Here is a 27010-nt window from a genome sequence, read left to right as displayed (position 1 = left end):
ACCAACCCAGTAAGCCTGAGGCCGGATTTGTTCTCCCACTTCAGTCCTACTTGGGCTTTTACACGTGTTAACTGTTGCAATGCGATGAAGAACCCCACTAGACCTAGTGCTGTGTGCCTATGCTCTGTGCCATGGCTGGTCTGAAGTAAATCATTGAGCCCAGAGTCTTCTGGAGTTAGAGCAGTCAGCACATCTCGGTTTAGAGGGCCACATCAGCACTGTTTGAGCTGGCTCACCAACTGCAGGAAATATCTTTGCAGAGTGAACTCTTCTCGGGATGGCTCCAATCCAGCCGTCATTGAAGCTGGTGGAATTGCTCCCATTTTCTCAACAGAGCTTGGATCAAACCATCAACTTTAAAAAAAAAAAAAAATCCAGTAATACTTTGCCAGAGTGACACGGTGCATTTATTTTTTGGGTGGAAAACAAGTATCTTCCTGTGGTATTTTGACTGTCCTCTTTCTTCTTTATTTTTCTGCTGATGTGGCTTTGGGATAGCTGTATGGAGATAGGTAACAGTGAGAATATGTGAAGGCAAGGAGCAAAGCAGCCACCCCTGTGTGGACTGCTGGATGAGAAAGGTGGGATGTTCTTTTTCCCTTGTGCCTCTCAGTTATGGTAAAATGCCATTTTTCTTTTCCTGTTCATGAATAACAACTGGATTGAAAGCCTTGAGTTGCACAAAGGACTACAGAGCTTTAGACACCTGGCTCTGCTAGTGAAGCTCTGCTTTCTCCTTTTTCAAATACGCTGTGTTTCATAGTCTATTTCAAATCAGGTGAAAAAATAAAATGGTGTATCAGAATTGTCCCAACCCTTAAAGCCAATGTACAATGTGATTTACCCGCTGGAAGATGGTGGAGCACCATGTGGAAAACAATGCCCACTGCAGGCATGAAGAAGGGATGGGTGATCATGTTGCAAAGTATTTTTGAAAACAATAAACTCTTTTTCCTGGCGAAGGGCTGGCCAAGGTACATGAACACTGCCACCTGAGCGCAGGCCTGGCATCCCTCAGTCTTTCTGCACCCCTGGGCAGATGCCTGTCTTGGTTTCACAAGTTGCCAAACAAAGGCAATTGTAGAGGTGCCCTAGGATGTGTTTGCCACATGTGCTATGAACCTGAGCATTACCACTCAAGCAGTTGCATTTAGGAGAGGCCGATGCAATAGGTTTTAGGAGCGTGGATATTTTACAAAGGGTCTGACTTCGCAAATGGAATTAATTTTAGAGTTGCCAGCTGAAGAATCAAAATGTAGTGCCTCTTTTTTTCTGTTCACTTATTCATTATCGTTTTTTGCTACAAGTACAGCTGATATCTTCATGGTGGTGGGTCTCAGACACTTATGAGGGTGCATGGTATACAGGAGTGTTATATCCCAAAGAAATAGCTCAGAGATCTAGGAACGACAGCTGACTGAGGTACTTTTCTAGCCCTGGTGGTGGGTTTTGGGAGGGATGCTGCAGGGTGGTCGTAAACTGAGTTGCTCAGCTCTGAAACTGGGTTGCTCTTGCAGATTGGCAGTGGTGCGAGGTTGTTACCTCAGAGGACAATTGGTTGTGCTTAGGGAGCAGTTAAGGACTTCTTAAGACAGGGATCTACTCTTTGAGGAGGGTGAATGAACTGAGCAGTTTGGCACATTTTATGTAATCTTCCATACTGTTTTGTCTGGTAAAGCAGCAGTAGTCTGAAATCCAGGGTACAGTCAATCAGTCTCATTTGATGCTTAGAACCTAATTTTTAAAATAATAATAAAAACCAAAACACCTCCCCCCCAACAAAAAATAAGCAAAAAATCCCACCAGTTTGCTGTTGCAGTGTAGGCTATGATGATTTTTGGTCAAGTTGCCCATGACAGGATTTCATTTGCCAGCTGGCATTTTTGGCCTTTTCTAATGAAGGCAGTTGATCACTTTCTAATGAGTTCATTATCTCTATGCAGCTACAACTTCTCTGTTCAAGCTGTTACTTTGCCCATGGCTGGGTCACTGTGCTTAGCCTCCCAAACTTCTGCCTGAAATGAAGAGAGAGGTTGGTAGATGTTTATAGACTAGATGAATGTTGCCTACTGACTGTGCCAAATATGTGTCCTCTCTGCAGTGGAACAAATTCTACAGGTCTAGTTTTCCAGTCCTGAAGTAATGACACACAGAAGGAAAATGTAGAAAAGTTTTTGCTGACTAGGGAAGGCAAATGCAAACATTTTGTACCTAGACTTGTGGTGGTAAATTGAAGTGCCTGATTTTCTGTGACTTTATATTTCAACTACTTTTTGCACTTATATCTTAATAGGCTTAGGTTGCTTGGGATATTTCTCCCCACAGTTATAGAGTGATTACTAGGGATCAGTACATCCCTTTTCTTCTGGAGCTATTTTGTGTTTTCCTTAGCTAGATAATTGATGAGGCCCTCTGAAGAATCTGTGTGATTTGGCAAGTGAAAGCTGCCTCCTTGTGTGGTTGTTTAGGGGATGTTTTACCCTCCGCTTAGACCTCATGCTCCGGGCTTACATCATTTGTAAAATGTTCTCCCACAGTCCTGAGACACACAGAAACTTTGGCAATACTAGTGGTCATTTCAACTGTGAAAAGTCAATACTGAGGCTTTAATCAGCCCTGCATTTTTTGGGCCAAGATACTATACACAAATTCCTGCAGCTGTAGGTAATGTTGGATTTCTACACTGAACAGAGCACAAGGGAGTGACTCTTTCTCATTTTCCAGAATGTAGAAAAGGATTTTATTTTATTTTAATTGCAGGTAGATCTTTAGATGAGGTCTGAAGATGTTTACCAGTTGATTTAGTTTGGCCAGAGCGGAGGTCCAGAAAAGTGTTAAATCAGTTTTGGAACAAAAAGTGAAAAAAATTTAGTGATATTTGCAGGGGCAAATAGTGGGGAGATGGGGAAGAATCAACCTTCAGTTCAATCAAGTACATGGTAGCTGTTCCCAAAAGTTATTAGAAAAAAAGGATTGGGAGTGAATGCATCTGAAGACTTAGCTTTTTCATTGCTACTGATTTGGGACCTCATCCAGATGTTGTTGAAATCCAGTTGAGTTCCTGGTGTGCCACAGTAGGTGTTAAATGGGGAAGAGACAGCTGCAGTCCTGTACGCCTTCATAAAGGTCCTATCTACTGTTGCTGATAGGAGAAACCACAGGCACTGTAGTAGCTGCCAGCTGTGCAGCTTTCATGCTGATCCAAAATTTTGTCTTGGGACCTGTCAGGGCCATCTTCCACTGAGGATTCAGGCAACCTGCCCAAGTTTAGACCATTACAAAAGGTAGGGAGAGGTGCCTGGCAGGATCAGACTGCAGCCCAGGGAAGCGGTGGAAATGTTCCCCACTGCTCAGGCACCCTAAAAAGTGATGGGTGTCCTGGGCCATTTGTGGATGCCCATTTATCTGGGTTGGACTCAGCTGGCCTGGATGAAGCTGTGGTATTGATGCTGGGAGTGAGCAGCAGTGCAATGTATTCATCCTGTGACATGGGGATGTGTTGTGCCAGGTAGTGAGGAAGATACTGGTGTTTCTGTTTATGCTTGGTCCTCCTGTTGGTAAATCTACCACTTCCTGCATCACTGGGAGTGCAAACTCCCAGATATAATCTGATGTGTCTTTTCTCCCTCTGGGAGGATGAGGTTTTATTTACAGATCTCCGCACCGCTGTTGCTGAGATTGGTATACTTATATACCTAGTGGATATTTGTGCTTAAGCGAGGCAATTTTTATTGTCACATTAATCTGTTTGGAGGAGGCTGGAGGATTTGTGCAAGATCCTGTTGAAGGTGGATGAAGCCCAGCATCCAGTGGCTACAGCTCTGTCTACTCCTTCCCTCATTTCTTCATGCTCCTTCATGCCCCTTCATGCTCCTTCACTCTTAGCCTTTTCTCAGTTTCAGCACTACGTTTCTTCCCTGTCTGCATCAGATTTCCATGTGTGTTCCTATTTCCGTGTCACCTTTAATATTATTATAGTAGTTCTTTCACTGACTTTGATCTCCCCTGTTTCAGCTCCTCCTCTCCACACCCCTTTTCTTGGACCTATTCTTGTCTCCCTGGGTAGAGGAGTGAAACGATGGTTTGATTTTTCAAGAGGTTTTGCTTTCTTTAGACCAGCGTAACAAAAAAATCCACTGTGTAGTCTCTTGAGCAGGTTCAGATCTTGCCATCTCCAGATTCACATCCAGCACCTAGATGTGCAGTGAATGGGATCCTAGTGATGCAGGAAGGTGATGGGATGTGTCCCCATAGTGCTTGACCTGTGGTGACAGCATCATCTAATTCTTTTTTCATTAGCTGTGAGCTGTTCAAGACTATTGTTCCTGGGGAGTTCAGTGTCCCCACAGGAAGGGGCTACTTTGGGAACTGAATGACTTAAACGATGCATGGGATTTATTTCTTCCTCTTCCCAGCCCTTCCCTGATGAGTGTAGCTTGTTTAGGACAATGTTTTTGTTCTTTTTTTTTTTTTTTTTTTTTTCCCCCTAAGATGAATGAGCCTGGCCAGCAGGACCAAACTCTGGTCCTTAGGACACAGTGAGCTCTTCTTGTTGCTCAACCTCCATAGTCCCAGGGTCATCCTCCCTATGGAAATCCAGGCTATTTCCTGGAGCCAGGATGAGAGGAGGAGACCAGGGCAGGAGAGTGCTCAGGTGCAGGGGCTGTGACAGCAGGAGGCAGTGACTTGCTGTCCCATGGGGGACTTAAGGAATGGGAAATGTCCTGACTGGGGAGCACTGGCCCTACAGAGCAGCTGAGCCTGGTAGGACAGCAGCCCTGCAGGTGCACATACGAGGTGGCATGAGCCCAGCTTCACCTTCTTCCTCTGTGTGGCTGAGGTCAGGGCCTTCAGCCTTATTCCAGACCAGGCTGATGGCTCCTGGGCGGTGGGCTACAGTGGGGTGGGCAAGCTCCTGCTGCTGCTCTTTGTTTGTAACAAGAAATCCCTTTCTTGTCAAGCTTGGCACAGACTTTACACAAAAATACTGATTTTGATGGATCAGCAGTTACCAGCAAAGCCATTTAAACCATTCTTTGGTAGCTCCATCCTGGATGGCTTCAGATTCCTGCTGGTCAAACTGTGACAAGGAAAGATAAATAGAAACTGGAACTAACTAGAGAAATGGGAACAATGGGCAGTAAAGTGTGGTGCTACCATGAGGAAAGTAATCAAAGCCTTAGAAAGCCCTGGTTTTAAAATCTCAGCTGATCCCCTTCATTCAGCATTAGGGTCGATAAACTTCTCTGCCTAAAGCCACATTTGTTTTAGATTGAATACTTTCCATATGGCTCTCTGGCTAGTCTGGTTCCTTTTGTATCCTTTGTCCCTTACAATTCTCTATTCCAGTTGGAAGCTGTGGCTTTGACTGGGGGAGCAGAGCTCATGGGCTGCAGCGTCCCTCCTGGCCACCCCAGGCCAGTGGGCTCTTGGTGCTCCATGGCATATGGGGTCACTGAGAGGAAACCCAAACGCTGTGCTTGCACCGCAGCCCGGCAAGCCGCAGGTGCTCAGGAGAGTGTGGTTGGTCGAGGGGAGGTGTTACTCCACTTTGGCCAGGGCTGGGCTGCTCAGGAGAGATAGAATCATAGAATCATAGAATCATCTAGGTTGGAAAAGACCTTTAAGATCATCCAGTCCAACCATTAACCTACACTACCAAGCCCACCTAAACCAATCAAGGGTAGACTAGACTAAACCATATCCCGAAGTGCCACATCTACCTGTTTTTTGAACACTTCCAGGGATGGTGACTCCACCACCTCTCTGGGCAGCCTGTTCCAATGCTTGACCACCCTTTCCATAAAGAAATTTTTCCTAATTTCCAACCTAAACCTCCCCTGGCGCAGCTTGAGCCCATTTCCTCTTGTCCTATCGCTAACTGCTTTGGAGAAGAGACCAACACCCACCTCACTACTACCTCCTTTCAGGTAGTTGTAGAGAGCGATAAGGTCTCCCCTCAGCCTCCTCTTCTCCAGGCTAAACAACCCCAGTTCCCTCAGCCGCTCCTCATAAGACTTGTTCTCCAGACCCTTCACCAGCCTTGTTGCCCTTCTCTGAACACGCTCCAGCACCTCAGTGTCTTTCTTGTATTGAGGGGCCCAAAACTGGACACAGTATTCGAGGTGCGGCCTCACCAGCGCCGAGTACAGGGGCACAATCACCTCCCTGCTCCTGCTGGCCACACTATTCCTGATACAAGCCAGGATGCTGTTGGCCTTCTTGGCCACCTGGGCACACTGCTGGCTCATGTTCAGCCGGCTATCTACCAACACCCCCAGATCCTTTTTGGCCAGGCAGCTTTCCAGCCACTCCTCCCCAAGCCTGTAGCGTTGCATGGGGTTGTTGTGACCCAAGTGCAGGACCCGGCACTTGGCCTTGTTGAACCTCATACAGTTGGCCATGGCCCATCGATCCAGCCTGTCCAGGTCCCTCTGCAGGGCCATCCTACCCTCGAGCAGATCGACACTCCCACCCAATTTGGTGTCATCTGCAAACTTACTGAGGGCACACTCGATCCCCTCATCCAGATCATTGATGAAGATATTGAACAAGACTGGCCCTAAAACAGAGCCCTGGGGAACACCGCTCGTGACTGGCTGCCAACTGGACTTAACACCATTTACCGCAACTCTCTGGGCTCGGCCACCCAACCAGTTCTTTACCCAGCGAAGAGTATGCCTGTCCAAGCCGTGAGCTGCCAGCTTCCTGAGGAGGATATTGTGCGAGACGGTGTCAAAAGCTTTGCTAAAGTCCAGGTAGATGACATCCACAGCCTTTCCATCATCTACCAGGCGGGTCACCAGGTCATAGAAGGAGATCAGGTTGGTCAAGCAGGACCTGCCTTTCGTGAACCCATGCTGGCTGGGTCTGATCCCCTGGTTGACCTGTACTTGCCTGTGGAGTTCGCTCAAGATGAACCTCTCCATAATCTTCCCCAGCACCGAGGTCAGGCTGACAGGCCTGTAGTTCCCCGGGTCCTCTTTCCGGCCCTTCTTGTAGATGGGCGTCACATTGGCAAGCCTCCAGTCATCAGGGACCTCCCCTGTTAACCAGGACTGCTGATAGATGATGGAGAGTGGCTTGGTGAGCTCCTCCGCCAGCTCCCTCAGTACTCTCGGGTGGATCCCATCTGGTCCCATAGACTTGTGAGTGTCCAGGTGGCGTAGCAGGTCATTAACTGCTTCCTCCTGGACTATGAGCGCTCCATTCTGGTCCCCATCCCTATCCTCTAGCTCAGGGGCCTGAGTACCCTGGGGATGACCGGTCTGGCTGTTGAACACAGAGGCAAAGAAGGCGTTAAGTACTTCAGCCTTTTCCTTGTCCTTGGTGACAATGTTCCCCCCCACATCCAGCAAAGAATGGAGATCCTCCTTGGCTCTCCTTTTATTGCTGATGTACTTATAAAAGCATTTTTTATTGTCTTTTACAGCACTGGCCAGATTGAGTTCTAGCTGGGCTTTTGCTTTTCTAATTTCCTCCCTGCAGGACCTAACAAGATCCCTGTACACCTCCTGAGTTGCCCGCCCCTTCTTCCAAAGGTGGTAGACTCTCCTTTTTTCCCTGAGTCCCCGCAAAAGCTCCCTATTCAGCCAGGCCGGTCGATTTCCCCGCCGGTTGGTCTTACGACACACGGGGACAGCCCGCTCCTGCGCCCTTAAGAGTTCCTTCTTGAAGAGGGCCCAGCTTTCCTGGACCCCTTTGCCCTTCAGGACCGCCTCCCAAGGGACTTTCCCAACCAGGGTCCTGAAGAGGCCAAAGTCTGCCCTCCGGAAGTCCATGGTAATAGTTTTGCTGCCCCTCCGCTTAGCATCACCCAAAATTGAGAACTTTATCATGTCGTGGTCGCTAAGCCCGAGACGGCCTCCGACCTCGACATTTCCCACAAGCCCTTCTCTGTTGGTAAACAGCAGGTCAAGCGGGGCACCTCCCCTGGTAGGCTCGCTTACCAGCTGCATTAGAAAGTTATCCCCCACATGCTCTAGGAACTTTTGAGACTGCTGCCTCTCTGCTGTATGGTATTTCCAGCAGATGTCTGGCAAGTTGAAGTCCCCCACAAGAACAAGGGCTAGCGATTGTGGGACTTCTGCCAGCTGTTTATAGAATGCCTCATCTACCTCTACATCCTGGTTGGGTGGTCTATAGCAGACTCCCAACAGGACATCCGCCTTTCCGGCCTTCCCCCTCATCCTTACCCATAAGCATTCCACCTTGTCATCACCACTGTCAAGCTCTATGCAGTCGAAACACTCCCTAACATACAGAGCCACCCCACCGCCTTTCCTTCCCTGCCTATCCCTTCTGAAGAGCTTATAGCCCTCCAGTGCAGCACTCCAGTCGTGAGAGTCGTCCCACCACGCTTCCGTGATGGCGACTATGTCATAGCCATCCTGCTGCACAAGGGCCTCCAGCTCCTCCTGTTTGTTGCCCATGCTACGTGCATTGGTGTAGATGCACTTAAGCTGGGCTATTGATTTCGCCCCCAACGTTGTCGTGCTGCCCCTGGGCCCCTCATTAGCGGGCCCGTGTATATCCCCTTCCCCCTTCAAACCTAGTTTTGAAACCTAGCCTTCTCAATGAGTCCCGCCAACTCATGGGTGAGAATCCTTTTCCCCCTTGGTGACAGCCGATCTCCATCAGCCACCAGCAGGCCCGGTGCCGTGTAGACCTCCCCATGATCAAAAAACCCAAAATTCCACTGATAGCACCAGCCTCTGAGCCACCTGTTAATCAGGTGAGTTTTCCCATTCCTTTCCCATTCTTTGCTGCCACTGACGGGATTGAGGAAAACACTACCTGTGCTCCCGATCCTGCAACCAATCACCTCAGTGCCCTGAAGTCCCTTTTGATTGCTTTAGGACTTCTCTCTGCAATCTCATCACTGCCAACCTGTACAACCAGCAACGCGTAACAATCAGAGGGCCTTATGAGATCAGGGAGTTTCATAGTAACGTTCCTAACCCGGGCCCCAGGGAGGCAGCAGACTTCCCTCCGGGATGGGTCTGGATGGCAGATTGGGCCCTCAGTTCCCCTCAGGAGGGAATCGCCCACCACAATTACCCTCCTTTTTTTCTTAACAGGGGTAGTCGTAATCCGTGGGGTTGACTGACTGGCCCTCGGCAACCCCCTGGCTGGACCTTCGCCTTCACCTCCCTCCCTGCTTGCCTGGCCCTCAACTCCCAGAGCCCCGTATCTGTTGTGTAGGGGCAGCTGGGAAGGTGAGGGAGGCCAGGAGGGGATTCGCCTGCCTCCCCGGGCAGGGACCTGTTTCCATTCCCCCCCGTCTCTTGGATCCCCTCCTTCTGCTTGCCGGTCAGAGGGCAGGGGATCCTCCGCTCCTTGTGGGGCCTCCGCCTGCTGCCCTGGCCCCAGGGACGGCAGGGTGCGGCTCCACCAGTCTATCTCCTGCTCGCACTCCCTGATGCTCCTCAGCCTTTCCACCTCCTCCTTCAGCTCTGCCACCAGGCTGAGCAGATCATCCACCTGCTCACACCGAAGACATTTGCCATCCCCGCTGCCGTCTGGCACAAGCGACAGGCCCAGGCACTCCCTGCAGCCGGCGACCTGGACGGCCGCGTGTCTGTGCGGGAGCTCCATCTGGGTCGCCACATTCCTTTTGGCGGTGGCTTTCGGGCGGGTAGTGACCATCGCTGCCAGGTGTTCTCCTGGGAGGACGGTGACCACTGCCTGGGTTCCCCTTGGGAACTTGGGGGGGGGGGGGGGGGACACGGGACACTCAGCCTTCCCCACGCGCCCTGACCGCGCGAACTGACGCGCAAACTGACGCGCCACGCCCTCCTGACGTGCCACGCCCTGTTTGCCCGTCCTGTTCGCCGCGCTCCTGGTCGCTCGCGCTCCCTGGGGGCTGCTTTTATAGGTGAGGGTGTTTGGCCACCGTCACTCCTGGCCCCGCCCACGCCACGTCAGAGCTGCCGCACGTCAGCAGCTCGCCCTTTCCCGCTCTTTCCCGTGTGGGAAAACAGTGTGGCCAGCAAGACTAGGTTAGTGATTGTCCCCCTGTACTCGGCACTGGTGAGGCCACACCTTGAATACTGTGTTCAGTTTTGGGCCCCTCAATACAAGAAAGACATTGAGGTGCTGGAGCGTGTCCAGAGAAGGGCAACAAGGCTGGTGAAGGGTCTGGAGCACAGGTCTTATGAGGAGCGGCTGAGGGAAGTGGGGTTGTTTAGCCTGGAGAAGAGGAGGCTGAGGGGAGGCCTTATCGCTCTCTACAACTACCTGAAAGGAGGTTGTAGTGAGGTGGGTGTTGGTCTCTTCTCCCAAGCAGTTAGCAATAGGACGAGAGGAAATGGCCTCAAGTTGCAACAAGGGAGGTTTAGGTTGGATATTAGGAGAAATTTCTTCACAGAAAGGGTTGTCAAGCATTGGACCAGGCTGCCCAGGGAAGTGGTTGAGTCCCCATCCCTGGAGGTATTTAAAAGACATGTAGACGTGGCGCTTAGAGACATAATTTAGTGGTGGTGCTAGGTTAACAGTTGGACTCAATGACCTTAAAGGTCTTTTCCAACCTAAATGATTCTATGATGAAAGCTTTCACCCTAGGCAGCTAGCTGGTGCAGCACTGGAGCAGGTCCACAGGGAGGCTGTGCCATCTCCATCCTGGAAAGTTTTGAAGACTGAGCTAGGGAAAACCAGGGCTGGTCTCACTCAGTGTTGGAGATAGTTTGTCTTTGAGCAGGAGGTTGAGAAGAGACCTCCAGGGGTCCTTTCCAGCTTGAATTTTGCCCTCTTTCAGTTCTCTGCGGTGGTGCTGTGAATGAAGGCTGTGTGCCTACATGATCAGTGACTAATGGGCTTTTGAAATCTGTGTTGAGCAACTGCTCAGGACAGCAAGAAAAAGAAACCACGTGGAAGCAGGTGTTTTTTAATAGAGCGCGTGACTGAGAATGTTCCTTGAAAAGTGGTCAGGGAGCCTCAAGAAAGCAACCATATTTATTGTATAGCAAACAGCATTTATTGTTTGTTAAACACTTAGGACCAGATCCACGGCTGTGATCCAGCTACTATACACTGCTCTGGCAACACAAAATGTCTGTAAAACCAGCTTAATTGGCTGATTAATCCGGGTTTATAGCTGCTTCGTTTTGCTGGGGTGGTGAGGAGCAGCCAAGAGAGACGCTGCTGAAGTCCATGTGTTTAAACCGATGATCTGTCTCTCTGTAGGCAAAATAAAAAGGCAAGGTTTACCATGCTGAGCTGCTGCCCAGTGTTTCAGTAGAAAAGCAGAGTTCCCTGGGAGCGTGCAGTTCTCTGCATATGTTATACACCTCACCAGCACGGAAACCTTACATTTCTTACAGGGATTTCAAGAGAAGCTCTGCAAACAGCTTTAAGAGTCACTATGATCCCTTCCAAAGGGTAATTTAATGGAATGCTGAGTGTGTAAGAAGATGCAACCTTGTCAGCAGATCAAGACCAGTGAGCAGTTTGGTTACAGAAGATGTCACTGAGCAGAAATATTGGAAAAGGACCTGCTTTTGGTGTATATAGGGACATACAGACATCAATACATACTTAAAGTAACATGTTTAAGTGCTGTCATGAATAAATATGAGCTCCTGAACTGGTGCTGGAAAGAGGATCTCACTGTTGCTCTGCCAGGGGGTACTGTCAGGGGGTGCATTGTCTTTTGCTGTCTGTCCAGGTCTCTGGCAGCTGTTGCTGTCCCGGTCTCTTGTTCTCTTGACATAGCTGTGATTGCAATGACTGGCTTAGCCAGCAAGTAAGAGGGTTTGAATACAGCATGTAACCTCTGTGCTAGCAGGTTTGTGCAACCTTGTGCTCAGTGGAATGGGACTGCTAGAAGAGACTGAGAGAGACCTGCTTTGAATGTGAAATGTAAAAGATAAGAGGCAAAAAATCACTACAAGTGTGGAAGATCTCAGTCCTGGCTGGTGCTGCCAGCACCTTTCTTCCTGCTGTCTGCTCTGCTTGCAGCCTGTGCAGTAGCATGGTGCAGGTCATGTGAAATGGAGAATGCTATGAAACATGGAGATGCCGTTCAGAGCAACTAAACTGGTCACTTGAGTAATCTTTGCATCAGTGTCACTTCTTAAAAGAACACTGCCAACTTGCCAGGAAATGTAAAAATAGACTAATTGCGTAAGGTACCTGTTACAGTGCTGGATGCTCCAGGGGTCGTATAATGGGAGTTTGGGAAGACAAGAATTGAAGCATGTGCAGAACAGCCCTGTTGAATACAAGGCTGTCAGAGAGCAGAAACATTAGTGGTGGGTTTAGAAGAGAACCTGCTTTTAATGTGGATTGCTTTCTAAAAGAACGTTTAAAAATAGTGAAACATTTCTGTGCTTCATTTTACACTGACCTTTAGCACTTGCCAAAAAAATAGTGTAGTGGTGTGCCTGAACTAGGGAAAGGGGACTTAAAAAAAAAAAAAGGGAAAAGATTAAACAGAAAAGCTACAAGACATCCCCAGTTTCTGGCAGGAGTCCTTGTATTACGATATGTTTTCACTTTCGGTGTCTTGCTCCAGTCTGTCTGAAGAGCCTGGGAAAAGACGCTATTGAGTATTGTACATCCCACTGGAAAACTTGTTGTTACTGTAGTTGGGTTTTATAGCAAAATTAAAAACCTATAAAATTATGCCTTTTATTCTGGTATTGTTTAATAGATGTGCTTGCAACAGACATATGTGGGCTGCTCTATGTCACATGCTCTATAATAACTGTGATGGGTTTTGTGTGTGTGTGTTTGCTTATTTTTTGAAGAGAAGGACATGCCAAACAGACCTCTGAGAGTGCGCGCCCAGCCTTCCGATGGCAAGTTATCTTTTCGGTGGAAGCCACCTTATGGAGCAGGCTTCAGGGGTCCACGCAGCAGATCCCAAGGTTACCTCCGTGGGTACGGAGAGAGCAGCCGTAGGATGAGCTATGCTCCGCTGCTGCAAGAACGACAAAACCAGGAAGCGAGAAAACTAGGTGAGTCAGATTTCTTGATAGCATCTAGCTGAGCTTGCACAATTCTGTAATCCCCTGTGGCTGCTAGGTGATCACAGATCACATGTTCTTGTAGCCATCAAAATGACTTCTTCCTGTAAATGAAAATGCTCACTATAATTGCATTCTGTAACATGTTCTTAACAGAAAAATACGATGACCAGGGTAGAAAGCGTAGCAGAATGACGCTGTGTTAAAGAGACACCATGTGTGAGTTACTCTCATTAATAGCAGAGGGAAAGGCTGGGGAGAAGAGCCATAGCTCAGATTCTCCTTGCATGCAGTGGGACCACTCTGAAATCCATTGTTTCTTGTCCTCTTCCTACACTTTGTGTCCCTACGTTATTTCCAGTGGAGAAGAAAATTAATGCTTTAATTTAAACGTATCCACACGTACCATTAAAACTGTTTCATGGGCTCTGTACTGGTGTTACACTCGTGTGTCCATGTTCTCTCCAGTTCCTTCATGAGGTCCTGGTCACTAAGGGCTCCTGAAACAGTCAGGTTGGCCTCTTCTGTGCTCCTGCCCTGCCGTGCTGTAATGGTTTGCACTCGTGCCCTAGGTCACCCACCCTTGATTTAAAGGATTTCCCATCTAATGGTATCAATGGGATTTGCAACAGTTTTATTTTCCCAGAGGCTGAGCGTTTCCCTTTGTGCTATTTGTGTCACTTGCCTGTGTCGTGGCTGACCTGTCTCTGTCCTGCTGCCTGAGCGCCTCTCGCCCAAGCGGGCAGCTAGGTCTGCACTCAGGAGTCTTACTTTGCTCCTGTGCTGTTTGAGTGTGTTTGCTCGAGGTTAGGCTTCTTTCTCTCAAAATCTCTCCTGTAGGCTGGAAGCCTGTCCCACAGGTAGTCTGGTCTTGGCTTACAATATGGGTGATGATTCCAAAATCACATGTGGCTGCCAGCATTCCTGGCTTTGCGGCGTAAATGTCTATTTCCCCTTCTGCTTTGTGAGTTTTGTATTAAATGCACATCTTTATCTCCTTTTCTCCAAAGAGAGGGAACTCCTCAGTCACCTTTAGCAGTTATTCCCCCTTTTCCTAACAGGAATCTCATACTTATTTCTCATCCCTTCTCTAGTATTCACTTTTTCTTCTTTCTATGCAATGCTCATGGAGGGGATACTCTGGCATCTGTGCTGAGGTGACAGGGTCGAGACACATGTGGAAGATGCTCTCCTGTTTGTTTGATGACCAGCATGTACCACTGCTCTGCAGGTTCAGAGCCTGTCCAGGCAGTGCAGAAGTCAATGGAAATCTTGTCACGACTTATTGGGAGTTCAGTAACAAACTGAATCTTGATGAGAGATACTGTGTAACATGGTTTGGAGCATCTACTTCTTGTTTTCATTACTTTTATACTATGCTTTTTTAAAGAGGGAGAATAAATGTTGTTTAAATAAATTATCAGAACTACTCAATCCTAGAATATAGGATTCTTGTAATGGTCTTTTCATGTTAATAATTTGTTTTCCTGCTTTTAAAATACCAACTTTATTGTTCTTACTGCATGCATATTGAACACTGACGTAAATGCTGTGACTCTAAATAAATTAACTTCCAAGTAAGGTTCTCATTTTGTATCTCAGAAAAGAATAAAACAGAGTTCTGCCTGAAAAGACTGAATTTTTTTTTAGTGAAAAAGGTTACAGGAAAGCCTCTGTTTTTTCCCTGTATATACAGCCTCGGAGTCAGTTCATGTGGTTTCGCTGCCATCAAGGAGCTCCCAAGGACGGAGCCAACCTGTCTATAGGTCATCTTTAACTAAAAGAAAAGTCACAGGTATGTTTCCTTCACATCTGCTGTCAATTCATGGAGACATTTGAATGCAATGAGATAGCTTTGTGATTTTTAGACTGCAAGTTTTTTGGTGCTGGAGCTGCTAGATTTTTCTCTGTGCATTAAAGAGCTTGATGGATATCTCTGATTGCTTCTCTAATTCACAGAGGATTAATAAAATGATGTGACTCTGCAACATGGTTGGTTGAGTTTCTGTTGTGGGTTTTTTGTTGGTTTTTTTTTTTTTTAATCTCCTCCTCTCTAGCTATTGGCAAATGTAATGCACTGCAATAACTGCATGAGAAGACTTGATTAAATCAAAGCCAGGACCTCCACAGCGGTATGCCTTCTTGTTAGATCTCCGCTCCCTTTTCTGAACGGTTGATTTCCAGAAGCCTAAACCTGGTCAGCAAAACTTTTCCCTTTCTTTTGGAAAGAAAGCATTACATACTGCTGCCAAAGTTAAAAAGGATGAGCAAGATTCTGAGTCATCTCCGTGCCAGTGTCGCTTTCTCACCCCCTTGCATTGCGATGAGAATGCCATGGGGGTGCCAGAGTGTTTTGGGTATTTTGATGGTAATGGAGAACACCTTTGTCAGAACTGAGAACCATGGTGTATTGAAGTCCTACCTCACACCTTTTCTGGGGAGGTGATGCCATCCACTTCTCATGCTTGCTTTTTCTCTTCAGGTGCTCCCATTGCAAAACTTTGTGAATAGGTCCCCTAAGCCACTTGTGAGTAGTAGATGGGTCCTCTCAGCCACTTCTGTGTAGTAGTTGTTTGGGTTGGGAAACCTGGAATTGAGAGAACCGTCTGATAACCCTCTGCATTAAAAACCTGATTGGAAGAAGTGAAATGTGCTTCCCTGCTGCCTGCCTTCTCTGCGGGCAGTGCTGGGTTTTGCGGTAATGTGCTGCCTGCTGAAGAGAAGGCCAGTCTTTCCCTGGACTTCAGTCATACATGAGTAAGGTCATTAGAGAATGAAATCATACTCCAGAGTTTACTGACTCCTTTCCTTTTCTGAGACATCAATTATTTTTCCAGTGTTACTCTTCTGTAAATCTTGGGCTGGAAAGCTGCGCCTTGTGCATTCTGTGCCCCTGGAAGGCTTGGGAATAGTCGCTGTGACACTAATAGGAAGAGTAATAAATCTTTCATGGGGCTGTAGGTAGACTACACTGGAAAAACTCTGATGGACAGCTACAAAAAGGAGCCTCATCAAAACTAAAAACCTCAAAAAAATCAAATTAGTTTCACTTAATTCTAAAGTTTTGTAAATCATTTGCAAAAGAGATTCTGATATGTTAAAACAGCCCACGTCAATTAATTTATTTTTTCTTTCCCTTTTTTTTAATTTTTGCCTTAGATACCATAAAAAATGAAAAGCTGAATTCAAACAACCTGTCTGAAGCCCTTGAAAATGTAAAATATGCAGGAATTCTCCCTTGTGAAGAATTTTTGACGGTCCCTGCTTTTCTTGCCCTTCAAAATGAAAGCAAATTTTAAAATCTCAAAATTTTTCATAAGGCAAAATTTCTGCTCTCCATGCAGCTCTAGCAGTGAGTTTGCCAGAGACGATGAATGTCAGTATGTTAATAAGACATTTGCTGTAAGTAACAGTTTGGGGACTGATAGAATATATTAGTACTCTGGTCTTGTGAGCAGACAACTAACAGAAGAAATGATGTTTCCATGGGGTACCATCAGTAATCAATGTACTTGGTTTTCCACTACTGCTGTATTTGTTATTCATCTGTGCTGTGTGGGTATTATAACATCAGTTGAAGACAGTTACTGTTTTTTATGAGAACTCCGATGTTGTTATTGATATGATATTTTGTTTTGCCATTTCAGAGGAGGAAGAGGTGGAGGTGGCACAAGACATAACTGTTCGAGTTATGTCCTCTCAGTCTGTGCTCGTTGCTTGGACAGACCCACTCTATGAAAGACAGAAGGCTGCAGCAAATAGGTAGTTAGCCCTGTGTTTTCTTTTCTGAATGCATACTGAAGGTGAACTGCTGCCAACGCACTAATGATTGCTTTTGCATTTATTTAATTACAGTTGGTTATTAGAATATTTTAGCTTAGGGCATAGGAATTTGCGTATCGCTACCTATGACAATGGCTGGTAGGGGATGCTCCAGAGAAGCTGTTAGAAACCTGACATGGGTGGGTGTGGGGTGATGTATCCTCCTTGCCTCCCTGCACCATGGTCTCTAGTATTTAGAGGTCTGTGTAAGTGCTGGACTGCGGGGGTTTAGATCCCTTCTGAAATGTCGTCAGCACCAACTGGGGATATTTTGCTATTCAAATGCTGGTATACCACCACGGTCAGCAAATCCCCGTGCGTGCATGGGGAAAGAACGGGTGGAGGAGAGGGCACAGTCCACAGAGGTGAGGTGTTGAGTTGGATTGTCAGAACAGACTACAGCTTTGAGACAACCATACGGAGGGTGAAGGAAGCATCAGTGCAATGGAAAAGATGCCCGTCAGTGCCCCCTGCATCCACTGACCCTGCAGAAATACCATGCAGCTGAGGCTGAGCACGTCAGGGGCTCCCATGAGTGGGAGAGCTTGGCTCGCAGAAGCGTGCTGCAGCAGTTGGAGACCAAAATAAACAGAGAAACGGGCTGGAAACTGCCAAAGGTCCGAAAGTGCTGGATGGTGTTGCTCAGCCTGGGAACACTGAAGGGCTGTGCAACCCAGCGCTGAAACACCCCGAGGGGCACAGCGGGAGAAGTGGTAATTTTAGATGTTCTCAGTTTCCTTGTGGAAGCGGTTATCTGGGCAGACATGTGGGAACCGAGCTGCCAGCGCTGCTCTGGGAGCGAGGGGCTCCCAGCTGTCTGGCCATGCTCACGGCCATGGGGCAGCGAGACGGTGGTGTGGAGCCCCCCGGGATGCCTGGCTTGGTTCAGAAAGCCCCGTGGCTTCCCCCCGAGTCAGGGGGTGTTTTGAGTAAGAGGCTGAAAGCAATCAGACTCCATTAGAGGAAGGCGCAAATGTTTGCTTAAAAGATGCTGGCTCTCGGTGGTGGTGGTACTTTGTTGTTTGCATTTTGGTAGGTTACCCAGCAGGCCCCAACAGGCTAGCTGAGGGGAAAGCAGCCCCATCCCTCTCTAGTTCTGCTAATGCTAGGTTTCGACATGTGAATTTTTATTTGCATGTGTTTCTGATCCCAGGCAGTACAGTGTTCGCTATCGGGAAAAGGGGGAATCGGCAAGGTGGGATTACAAGCAGGTATCCAACCGGCGGGCACTAGTGGAGAATCTGGTGCCGGACACCATGTACGAGTTTGCCGTCCAAATCTTGGAGGGAGAAAAGGAAGGCAAATGGAGCGTGTCTGTTTACCAACGGACCCCGGAGGCGGGTATGCATTCAAAAGGTCCTTTGGGTAACGCAAGTCTTAGGGCTTGAGCTGTGAAATCGGGCTGACTTGAGGGAAAGCCAGAATAAGTGGTTGTCTGGGGCAGCAGAGTGTTGGGAACACGGGAAAAGCCTCAGTCCTGCTGCCTACGTCCCTGCAGCAGTGTCCTGGAGAGCACACCGGGGCTGCTCTTGTGGCACGAGAACAGGGGAGATGGTTTGGGTATTTCTGGGGGATGGGTCAACACCTTGGACCCCTGCAGATGGGTGCGCTCCTTCCTTTGGGAGGAGCAGCCTGGCTGCTGTCCCTCTGTGGGCAGCAAATTTAAATCCTGCCTCCACCACGGAGAAGCTGTGGGTCCCCTTTGGTACGGGGGAGTGGTCCATAACAACCGAATTACCACGTCGTTCCAGCTAAGCCACAGTAGCAGTCTCATTCAGACAGCCTGTTCCTAAAAGTATGGAATAAAATTTCACAACAGAATTCTGATACAGAGATGTAATACAGGCTTGCATGGACCTGAGCCGTGTGTGCTCTTCACATTTATCTTTGAAATGGCCATAGAGGAATTTCTGCTATAAGAAGAAGGAGCAAAAGGTGTATGCTGTGTAGGTCAACTTTTCTTACTTGCCTTTTCTGTGTATGGCTGTTTCACAGCTCCTGCCAGCGCACCTGAAAATTTGGATGTTTGGCCACTAAAGGGGAAACCAACCTCTGTGGCAGCATCCTGGGATGCTCTCCCAGAGAGTGAAGGAAAAGTCAAAGGTAAGTCATCACTGTCAGTTTTTAACCCCCTCAAGGAGCTGGTCTTCTTGAAGCCAGACTGCCGCTCCACAGCAAGCTGGAACCACTGACTGTGCCAGGATTTTTTCACTTGTTAATGGCTTATACCTCAGCAAGATTTTCTTGTTTCCAGCCCAGTGTCTCCACACTGCCACTGGGAAGCCATTGTCACTGTGTGCCTGGGACGTCACAGAGCTTCCCGGGGTATCACGCATGCATGCTTACCTCTTCTTCTGTTAATAAGCAGGTCAAAACAGAGCTCAAGAAGGAAGGTTCCCAAAGGATTTGTAACAGTTAGGTGAAGAAGGAAAAGTTGGGTTGTTGCCAAGAATGTGAGTGGGTTTATGTTGGTTTATTTCTAGTTTATCACGGAAAGAAAGCCTCAGCTTAAGAAGCAAGCGCAAATAGTGATTTCAACAGATATCACGCATAAGCCTTGTGTACTATATAGCGTTATTGTACATGGTCATAAAGCTAATTTGTCAGTGGCTATTTACTTGCACAGGATTTTTAAAAAAAAAGCTTTCTGGGATTTTTTTTTTCCTTTTTCCCTCTGAAAATGAACAGACTGATTTTTTGGCCGCTCCCATTCTCCAGTGGTTGACAGGATTGTGTTCTCCAGTTACACAAGTTTCTGGAGGTGCCTTATCAGTACTGTAGCATCTCAGGATTTAAAAAACCTTTGGCCTGGAGGGAAGTGTACCGTGTCTGCATACGAGACCTATTTTATGTGTTCTTCAGGGCAGTGGTGGAATTCCTTCCTCTTTGAAGTCAGTAGGAGTCTTGCCAATTGCTTCAATGGAGCTGCAATTGTGTCCAAGAATTATTATTTCTTAAAGTAGGGTCATGCAGGGACATTATCTGAAATTTCAAATCTGCTCCTAATTTTGAGCAGTCTGTAGCCCTTTGTCCATTTTTGTCTGCTGATCTTTAGATGATTCATCTGAAGCAATCATTTTAAAGATACGTGATATTCAAGGGCTGAATGCTTATAGGTGTCTAATATATCATTGTTTTTCTTGAGTATGAAGCAATACAGGAGAGGTCTTATTTTTAAACTAAATAAATGACAAAAATAATATTTATACTGGCTAAATGAAATCATTGAATTAGCACTTCATAGTCGTTTTGGTAGCACATGGTAATCAGGAATTTTTGTCTTTCGATCCTTTTGTTTTTCAGCCCTGTCCTTTTATATATTTATACCACATATTAATGGGAGAAAATGCCCTCCAGTAGCCAGTTGAGAGTTACCAGAACTTAGACCAGTGCCTCTGCAATTAAAGCAACTCCTGCATATCTTAAACCAAAAAAACCCAATCCAAAGCTTACCATACCTTCTAATACACTGATTTTTTTTTCAACTGAGCATTAAATGCATTTGCATATAAAATATTGATGATTTTTTTTTTCTTGATTTTGATGACCCATGCATGGCTTATTTCTCAACACAATGAATATGGACTTGTTTTCAGAAAAAATTAAGTTTCCTGTTTTTAAAAGTGTTATTATGTTCTAGAGTTTTCCCATCATGGCACTGTGACTCCTCAGGTATTATTGTGTTTCTTTGTATAGAGAGAGAAAACTGGCAGCCCTTCAAATTTATTTTCAAACCCCTGGTTTGGTCCAAAACCCGTGCCTCTTACAGAAGATTGAAAAGAAAAGGAAGCCTGCACATGGCTGAGATCTTACCTGCACTCCTTGGGAGTGGAACGGGAAGGCTCCTCTTCATGCCTACAATAATTCCTATAGGGGTGAAATTTCTCTCAATACAGAAAGCTAATGCAGAGCACGGGTACCACAGTAATCCTAACCTGAAAGATGAGAGCAGGATGAGTTTCTTAAGTGGCAGCAAGACCTTGCTTTGCTCGCTCTCTCTGCAGTGGTGTTTGGCCCTGGCTATAGTTAAGCACAGTGTGTCAGATTTTCATTTTGTTGGACAGCTGTGCTATTGCTACCATTTGGCAATATGCAGTGCTGTTATTTCCTGGTAGAAGCATATTTTCTGAATAAGAACCTCAGTCATCCAGGCATGAATTTTACCTACTGGCCTGTAGATTACAGCTAAAACCCCTCTAAGAAAAGACTCAGCTGGAAACACTTATATTTGACTGCAGTAATATTGTTTCCAAGATTAAAGCGAGTGCTTTGGTGTTTTCATGGGGATGCCCCTCAGGCTCCAGCACTGCTGAGGAATGAGTATATGGCCTTTGGAGCTGGTAGAGTTTCACCACAGTGGACTGGCAGAGCTGCTTTTGCATGACTAGGGTCTTAAAGTACAGTGCAATTATAGCTGTGTCAAGGCTCTGTTGGAAATGTAGGATAAGAAAGTAATTAATAGTAATGAATAATGTCACCCGATTTTAATACTGATGTCTTGAACGATAATTTTGTGAATACACCATTTTGTTGTTCTTCCAAATAATCTCTGTGGGAAAGAAAATTTTTTAACTTTTTTATTTGTTGTGGACATAGCTACAGTCAGCAATGCAATTGTGTGTTGTCCACCATTGTGAGCAAGTTATGTTTTGGAAGAATATTCTCTGGATCATGTGTCATTGATTGCAAATATCTTGGTAGCTGATCAGTAAGTTCAAAATTTCTCTTTCTCTTGAGAAGTCTAAAATCTGCTTGTAGTTCACCAGCTGTAATAACACGGGTGTTCTGATTGCAGTGATCCGCACTACCTAACATTTGTACAGTCTTTCAGACTAGATTTCCACGAGTAGGACAGTGTGTATTTTCCTTGCAATGTTCATACATGTTTTCTGCCTCCAGTGCATTTTCTCTTTGTAGGTTTCCTCTGTTATTTCTGATTCATGGCAGTTAATTTTTTCAGAGGACTCATTTTTTACCTTTATTACTTGGTGTCCAGAAACAAAAAAAGATCTCCTGGTGCAGCACACCAAACCACACAGTAGTTGGTGCTGTAACTTTCTCACATCCCCCACACCTTCTCTGGAAGTGCATACGGCTGTTGTCCGGCTCCTCTTGGTGACACTTCACTCCGATGGGCATTGTTGCTTATGTGTTTTTACAAAGGTATTGCTAACATATTCTGTCTCAGTCATTAGGTCACTGATGTGATTTGGTTTTGTCTGTTAAGATGAACAAATGTTCAACTTACCTACATATATATGTATCTCTCTCTCTCTCATGTCTTTATACTCCAGCTGTTGACTCGGCGTGCATTGCTAGTGTATTAATTTTAGTAATGCACGTTCTAATTCATCCTACCCATACAGTCTGTCCGCTGGAAACAGGATTGTTTTCAGTTTCCTCCTTCCAACCGTCTGCCAAATCATTTCAGAATACATTCTTTCATACGCCCCGGCTCTCAAGCCATTTGGAGCAAAGTCCATCACCTACTCTGGAGCTACAACATCAGCCATAATAGATGGTCTGCAGGCTGGGGAGCGCTATATTTTCAAAATTCGTGCAGCAAACAGGAGGGGACCAGGTCCTCAGTCTAAAGCCTTCAGTGTTGCCATCCCAGCAGGTGAGCACCAAGCCATGCACTGATTGTGTAGTCTGCCTATTATTGCCTTAGTCCCAGTTATGTTAATTCTTACTGACTTAGCTTCCTCTGCACTCCATATAAACTGTGGGATTTTACTTCCTTAATACTGTTTCTGTTAGCTCTTTTCATCACTGTATTGTCTAAAGAGATGCTTGTAGATAAGCATTTGTCACTCTGCAGCATGTAAAAGGATATTTTATGGACATCTTAAATAAATGCATACTGTACTCTATTTCCTGCATGAAAACACTATGTTCTCTTGTTATCCAAAGGCCAAAGAATACAATGCTTTGGGTCTTTGGTTACACTATTCCTGAAAATTCCCGCTCTTGAAAGTCACTTAGAGTGGCTTACTCAGATACTACTCCTTGCGTTTGCTTTTTGCCAAAAAGATGTTGTTGTGGGGACAGAAGATTTGCTGAGTTAACTAAAAATGAGGGCCACAGCCTTAGATGGGATAGTGCAGCACCATGTCATCAACATGACTAAGCTCTGCTGAAGATTTGGTTCCACTGATACGATGTTGCAGTCCCTGCTTCTAGATATTTTATTTTAATTGCTCTAAGTTTTACCCAAGCTACAATAATTCCACATAGGTGCCTTACCACAACCCAAAACTTACTCAGCCAGACTCCACAGGCTGGTTAATACAGAAATAATTATTGTCTCATATTCTCATAAGTTGTTTTGTTCTTGCTACCTGGCTGGTTTCTTCTCTTGGTCAGTTTTTTGTGCTGCTTCTATTGTTGTGAATAAACACTTTTTTTCCCCCCAGATGCTCATGAGGATTCAATTGCTCAGCAACAAACAAACATTCAAGATAATTCAGAGGCTAAAAAACCTGGGAATGCTGGCTCAACTCTTTCTCAAACTTCTGTTTCTTCAAAAGTCCAGCCATCACTTTCCTCTAAGCAGTCGTCTGTTCGTTCACCTAATGTTAGTGATAAAAAGAGTCTTCTTTCTGAATATAAGAATAAAATCTTGACTCGAGGGGTCCTAGGTAAATCTCAGTTACCTTCTAGAAAGGCAGGAGAGCTGGAACCTGATCTCCAATCCACTGAGGTGACAGATGATCGCGATTCCTCCCAAGAAGCTCCAACAACACCACCAAAAGCCCAGGATCAGAGGAGGAATGTTAGACCTTTGTCCCCTAGTCGCCCAGTCCACCCTGTCCTTGCCTCAGGGAGGACCTCTGTTCGAACTCACACATCAGAGTTGTCACGGCAGAGGAGCACAGAGAAACGTGAGCCACCAGCATTGTTACCATTGTCAGCACAACACTCTTCTGCCTTGTCTGTTCCTAAATACACAGATAATGAAACAAAGCAACTGAGGCAAAGCAACACTAATGTGCCTTCTAAAACCTCTTCCCATCCTCTGCCTGCCAAAAATAATGATCTTGTGGGTAATGTGGAAGGAAAGCCAGACCCCATGCTGGTGAAAGTGTCTTCTAAAACTTCAGAGCCTAGTCGCCTGGCTTTGCCATCAAATCGGCAGACTGCTATCTCTCATGAGGTTGTCGCAAGCCATCCCAGTAGGTCTGGTTCTCTAGGTCATTCACATCAACCCTCTTCCAAATCAGCAGATTCCCATGCTCGTGATAGCCGTAATGAGTCTGACGGTGAAGAAGCAGAGGACAGAGCAGGACAGCCCACTTCTAGGTCACAGCAAACAACGCTTCCCTCAGGCTCCACTGCTCGCACATGGAAGGATTCAAAATTAGCTGCGGTGGCAGTCTCATCGAGGTCTGCTGTTTCTGGTCACACTTCACCTCACTCTCGCTCCTCCACCAGTGCCAAATCTGATGGAAAGGATGTTAATAAGAATTATAGGGAGGACTCACAAGATGCAAACCCCTTATTTCCTTCTCTGCCCTCTTCCAGGCCATCTTCTTCAGCAGTCTATTCCAAGGGAAGAAATCCTCAGGTTGATTCTGATTCTCACCTCAGAGAGACACATGGTGAAAAGTCACCTCGCTCTGACTCAGAAGAACAACAAAGCCGAGCGGCTGCTCCAGTAAAGCATTCTCTTTTGCAGTCTTCTCTTTCCAAACATAAGCCTGAAGAACAGGATAGTCGAGAGGTAAAAGAAATGCTTCCTCGATCAAAACCAAGTGTGTCTTTGCCTAAAAAGACGTTCCCCCATCCTCCATTGGAGAAGACCTCCCACTCAGAGCCTCCACAGAGGGCACAAACCAGTCCTTCCTTACTGCATTCAAGGGGCCGGCGCCTCCCATCTCACATCTCATCCCAGAGTAATGAAGAATTGCAGGAAAAAGATGATGATGATGATGATGATGATGAGAATATAACAGAAGGCAGTGACAGAGCAAGCAGCCGCTCTGTATTTCCTAAAGAGGTGTCCTCTTCTAGGGGATTACCTGCATCTTTCTCTCAGGGAAGCTCAAGTTCATCTCTATCAAAGCAACAGCAGCCAGCTTCTCAGGTACCTTCCTACAAACCAAAACCTACTCAGCCAGACTCCAGTTCTGCCAGTGATACAGCAAAAGACAACCAGTATAATCCAAGGTTGTCATCCACTTCTTCGAGACAAGCTCGTCCTTCATTACCTACTCGCTCAAGGGTTGCTACAAGAACAGTGTCCCAAACAGAGAAAAAATATGCCCTGTTGCCCTCAAAAATGTCTAAAGCTGAACTTCCTCAAAAAGTTCCTTCCTCCTCTTCATCTAAATCTCATCTGTCAGTTTCTAATGAAGAGGATGATTATTACAGTGAATATGATCAGAAAGAAGTGGAAGAGAAACCCACATCTTTGGCAGCAAAATGGTCCCCTTCTGTTTCTAGGGGTAACAAAAACACATACGATGACACTACTAGCAATAAAAGGAAATCTATGGACACTCTTCTACCTCACAAAGTAAGCTCTGAAGAGGAAGAGAACGAAAACACTCCAACATTAAAAATATCTTCTCCCGAATCACCAGGAAGCTCTGCCATAGCATCATGGACTACTCAGTCCTCTAACAAGCATACCCCATCTAAACCAAGCTTTGTCTGGCCACGTTCTTCTGCATCTACCACCACACACACTGTTTCTCCAACAGTTTCTTCTTCCACTTTGTCCCCTCGCCAGCGACTATTGAACTCCAGGCTACGGAGCCCTTCCCAACGGCAATTCGTTAGGCCTCCGTATAGACAAGGTATCTCGTCTTTGTTGTCATAATCTCACTGAATTGTGTTTTCCCTAAGATCAACAGTTAGATGAAAAGTCCTCCATCAGAATGCAGGTTCAGTTATTTAGTATAATGTATTACTTGTGGTTCTCAGGGAGCCCAGTTCTTGAGGACATTGCCTAATCAGTGTAATGTGGTGCCCCAGACCTTTGGTCCTGTGGTCTGATCTGCACAGGATCCCATGATCCACAGAGGAGATGACAAGAGTTAGGTACTAAATTGGAAAAAGGGCTATGTTCCTTATTGAGCAATGACTTCACTGAGTGCTCACTGAAAGCACATTTGTACTCAGAATATGACAGCCTCTCAGGTATATTGCTCTTCATCATATGGATTACTAAAAGGCTTTTTGTAGGTTATATAGTGCTACCTTGCCCATGCCTAGGCAGTAAGGTGTTGCCTCATGCTGTCCTGGCATTCTGTGTTTTCTTTAAGTAATTTTTTAACCCACTTTCCTCTTTTTTCTAAGTGACAGCTCAGGGTTGCACATTCCTGTTGAGGACTGCTCACATCATAGTCAGGCCCTCTAATACCTTTATGGCTGTGATTTACCCCACATGTTAGTGGCTTGCTTTCTGGCAGATTACCTGCTGACCCTGGGTAGTGGAACAGAGGGTCCGCTACACATCAAGGTGTATCACCTGTTGATTCCCCATGTCACCTAATGGAGAATCCCAGACAGTCTCAGTGACTTTGCTAGGTAGAAATATTTTTTCTCCCTCCAATGCAGAGACATCCAAAATAGTATTGAGTGACCTGAGTGTTTTAGTAAATACCTTCTATGCTATATGTAGATAACAGTGTTTTGTTCAACGTGGCCTGCAGCTCAGTGCCACTGCTTCTCTACTTTTGAGCTGAGTGTGCCTCTGTGTAGCAGTGTTTTTTCAGCTCGAGAAGGAGAGTCTTTCTTTTTACAGGTTAAAAAAAAATGGAGGTAATTCCCAACCCCTCTGCTTTCAGTTCTCACTACAGCTTTGTATAACGATAGGATTGAGCAAGTGGTTGTGTTTAATAATGGTTTCTTCCCTCACCCCACTTCTCAAATGTTTATGAAGATCACAAACATTTTAAGGGCTGTAGTGCCATCTAGAAATGTTGCCCTACTTAAAAAACCAAGAGGGTATGAAGAGACAAAGTAAACATGGCAGAAACAAACCATGAGTGTTTAACCTCTTCAAAAGAAACCATTTCAGATGCTTGTGTCAGCTGCAGGGATCTGACAGTGTCACAACAATTGCTCTGAGCAGAAATGAAATGCCTGGTTTGCTGAGTGTGGTGAGGGCTCTTTCTGCTCTCATTTATGTCCAGATCAGTCAGAAAACGCATTTCTTTGTGTTGTGGTTTAGCCCCAGCCAGCAACTAAGCACCACACAGCCGCTCGCTCAC

General features: G+C 46.2%; 1 protein-coding gene across 1 annotated transcript in view; it reads left to right on the top strand.

Annotated features, from left to right (window-relative positions):
* The first annotated feature begins 12757 nt into the window (after positions 1 to 12757).
* The window catches only part of FNDC1 (fibronectin type III domain containing 1), a 45558-nt gene continuing 31305 nt past the window's right edge, over positions 12758 to 27010 (top strand). The window contains exons 1-7 of the mRNA XM_075707976.1: positions 12758 to 12959; positions 14665 to 14763; positions 16616 to 16730; positions 17944 to 18131; positions 18786 to 18893; positions 22222 to 22410; positions 23207 to 25591. Coding sequence (XP_075564091.1) covers positions 12758 to 12959; positions 14665 to 14763; positions 16616 to 16730; positions 17944 to 18131; positions 18786 to 18893; positions 22222 to 22410; positions 23207 to 25591 — 3286 coding nt within the window. The remainder of the gene's footprint in view (positions 12960 to 14664; positions 14764 to 16615; positions 16731 to 17943; positions 18132 to 18785; positions 18894 to 22221; positions 22411 to 23206; positions 25592 to 27010) is intronic.

Source organism: Pelecanus crispus, chromosome 3 (genome assembly GCF_030463565.1).
Source record: "Pelecanus crispus isolate bPelCri1 chromosome 3, bPelCri1.pri, whole genome shotgun sequence".
NCBI lineage: Eukaryota > Metazoa > Chordata > Aves > Pelecaniformes > Pelecanidae > Pelecanus > Pelecanus crispus.
Note: the sequence above shows the minus strand (reverse complement) of the source record. Positions and strands in the feature narration are given on the sequence as shown.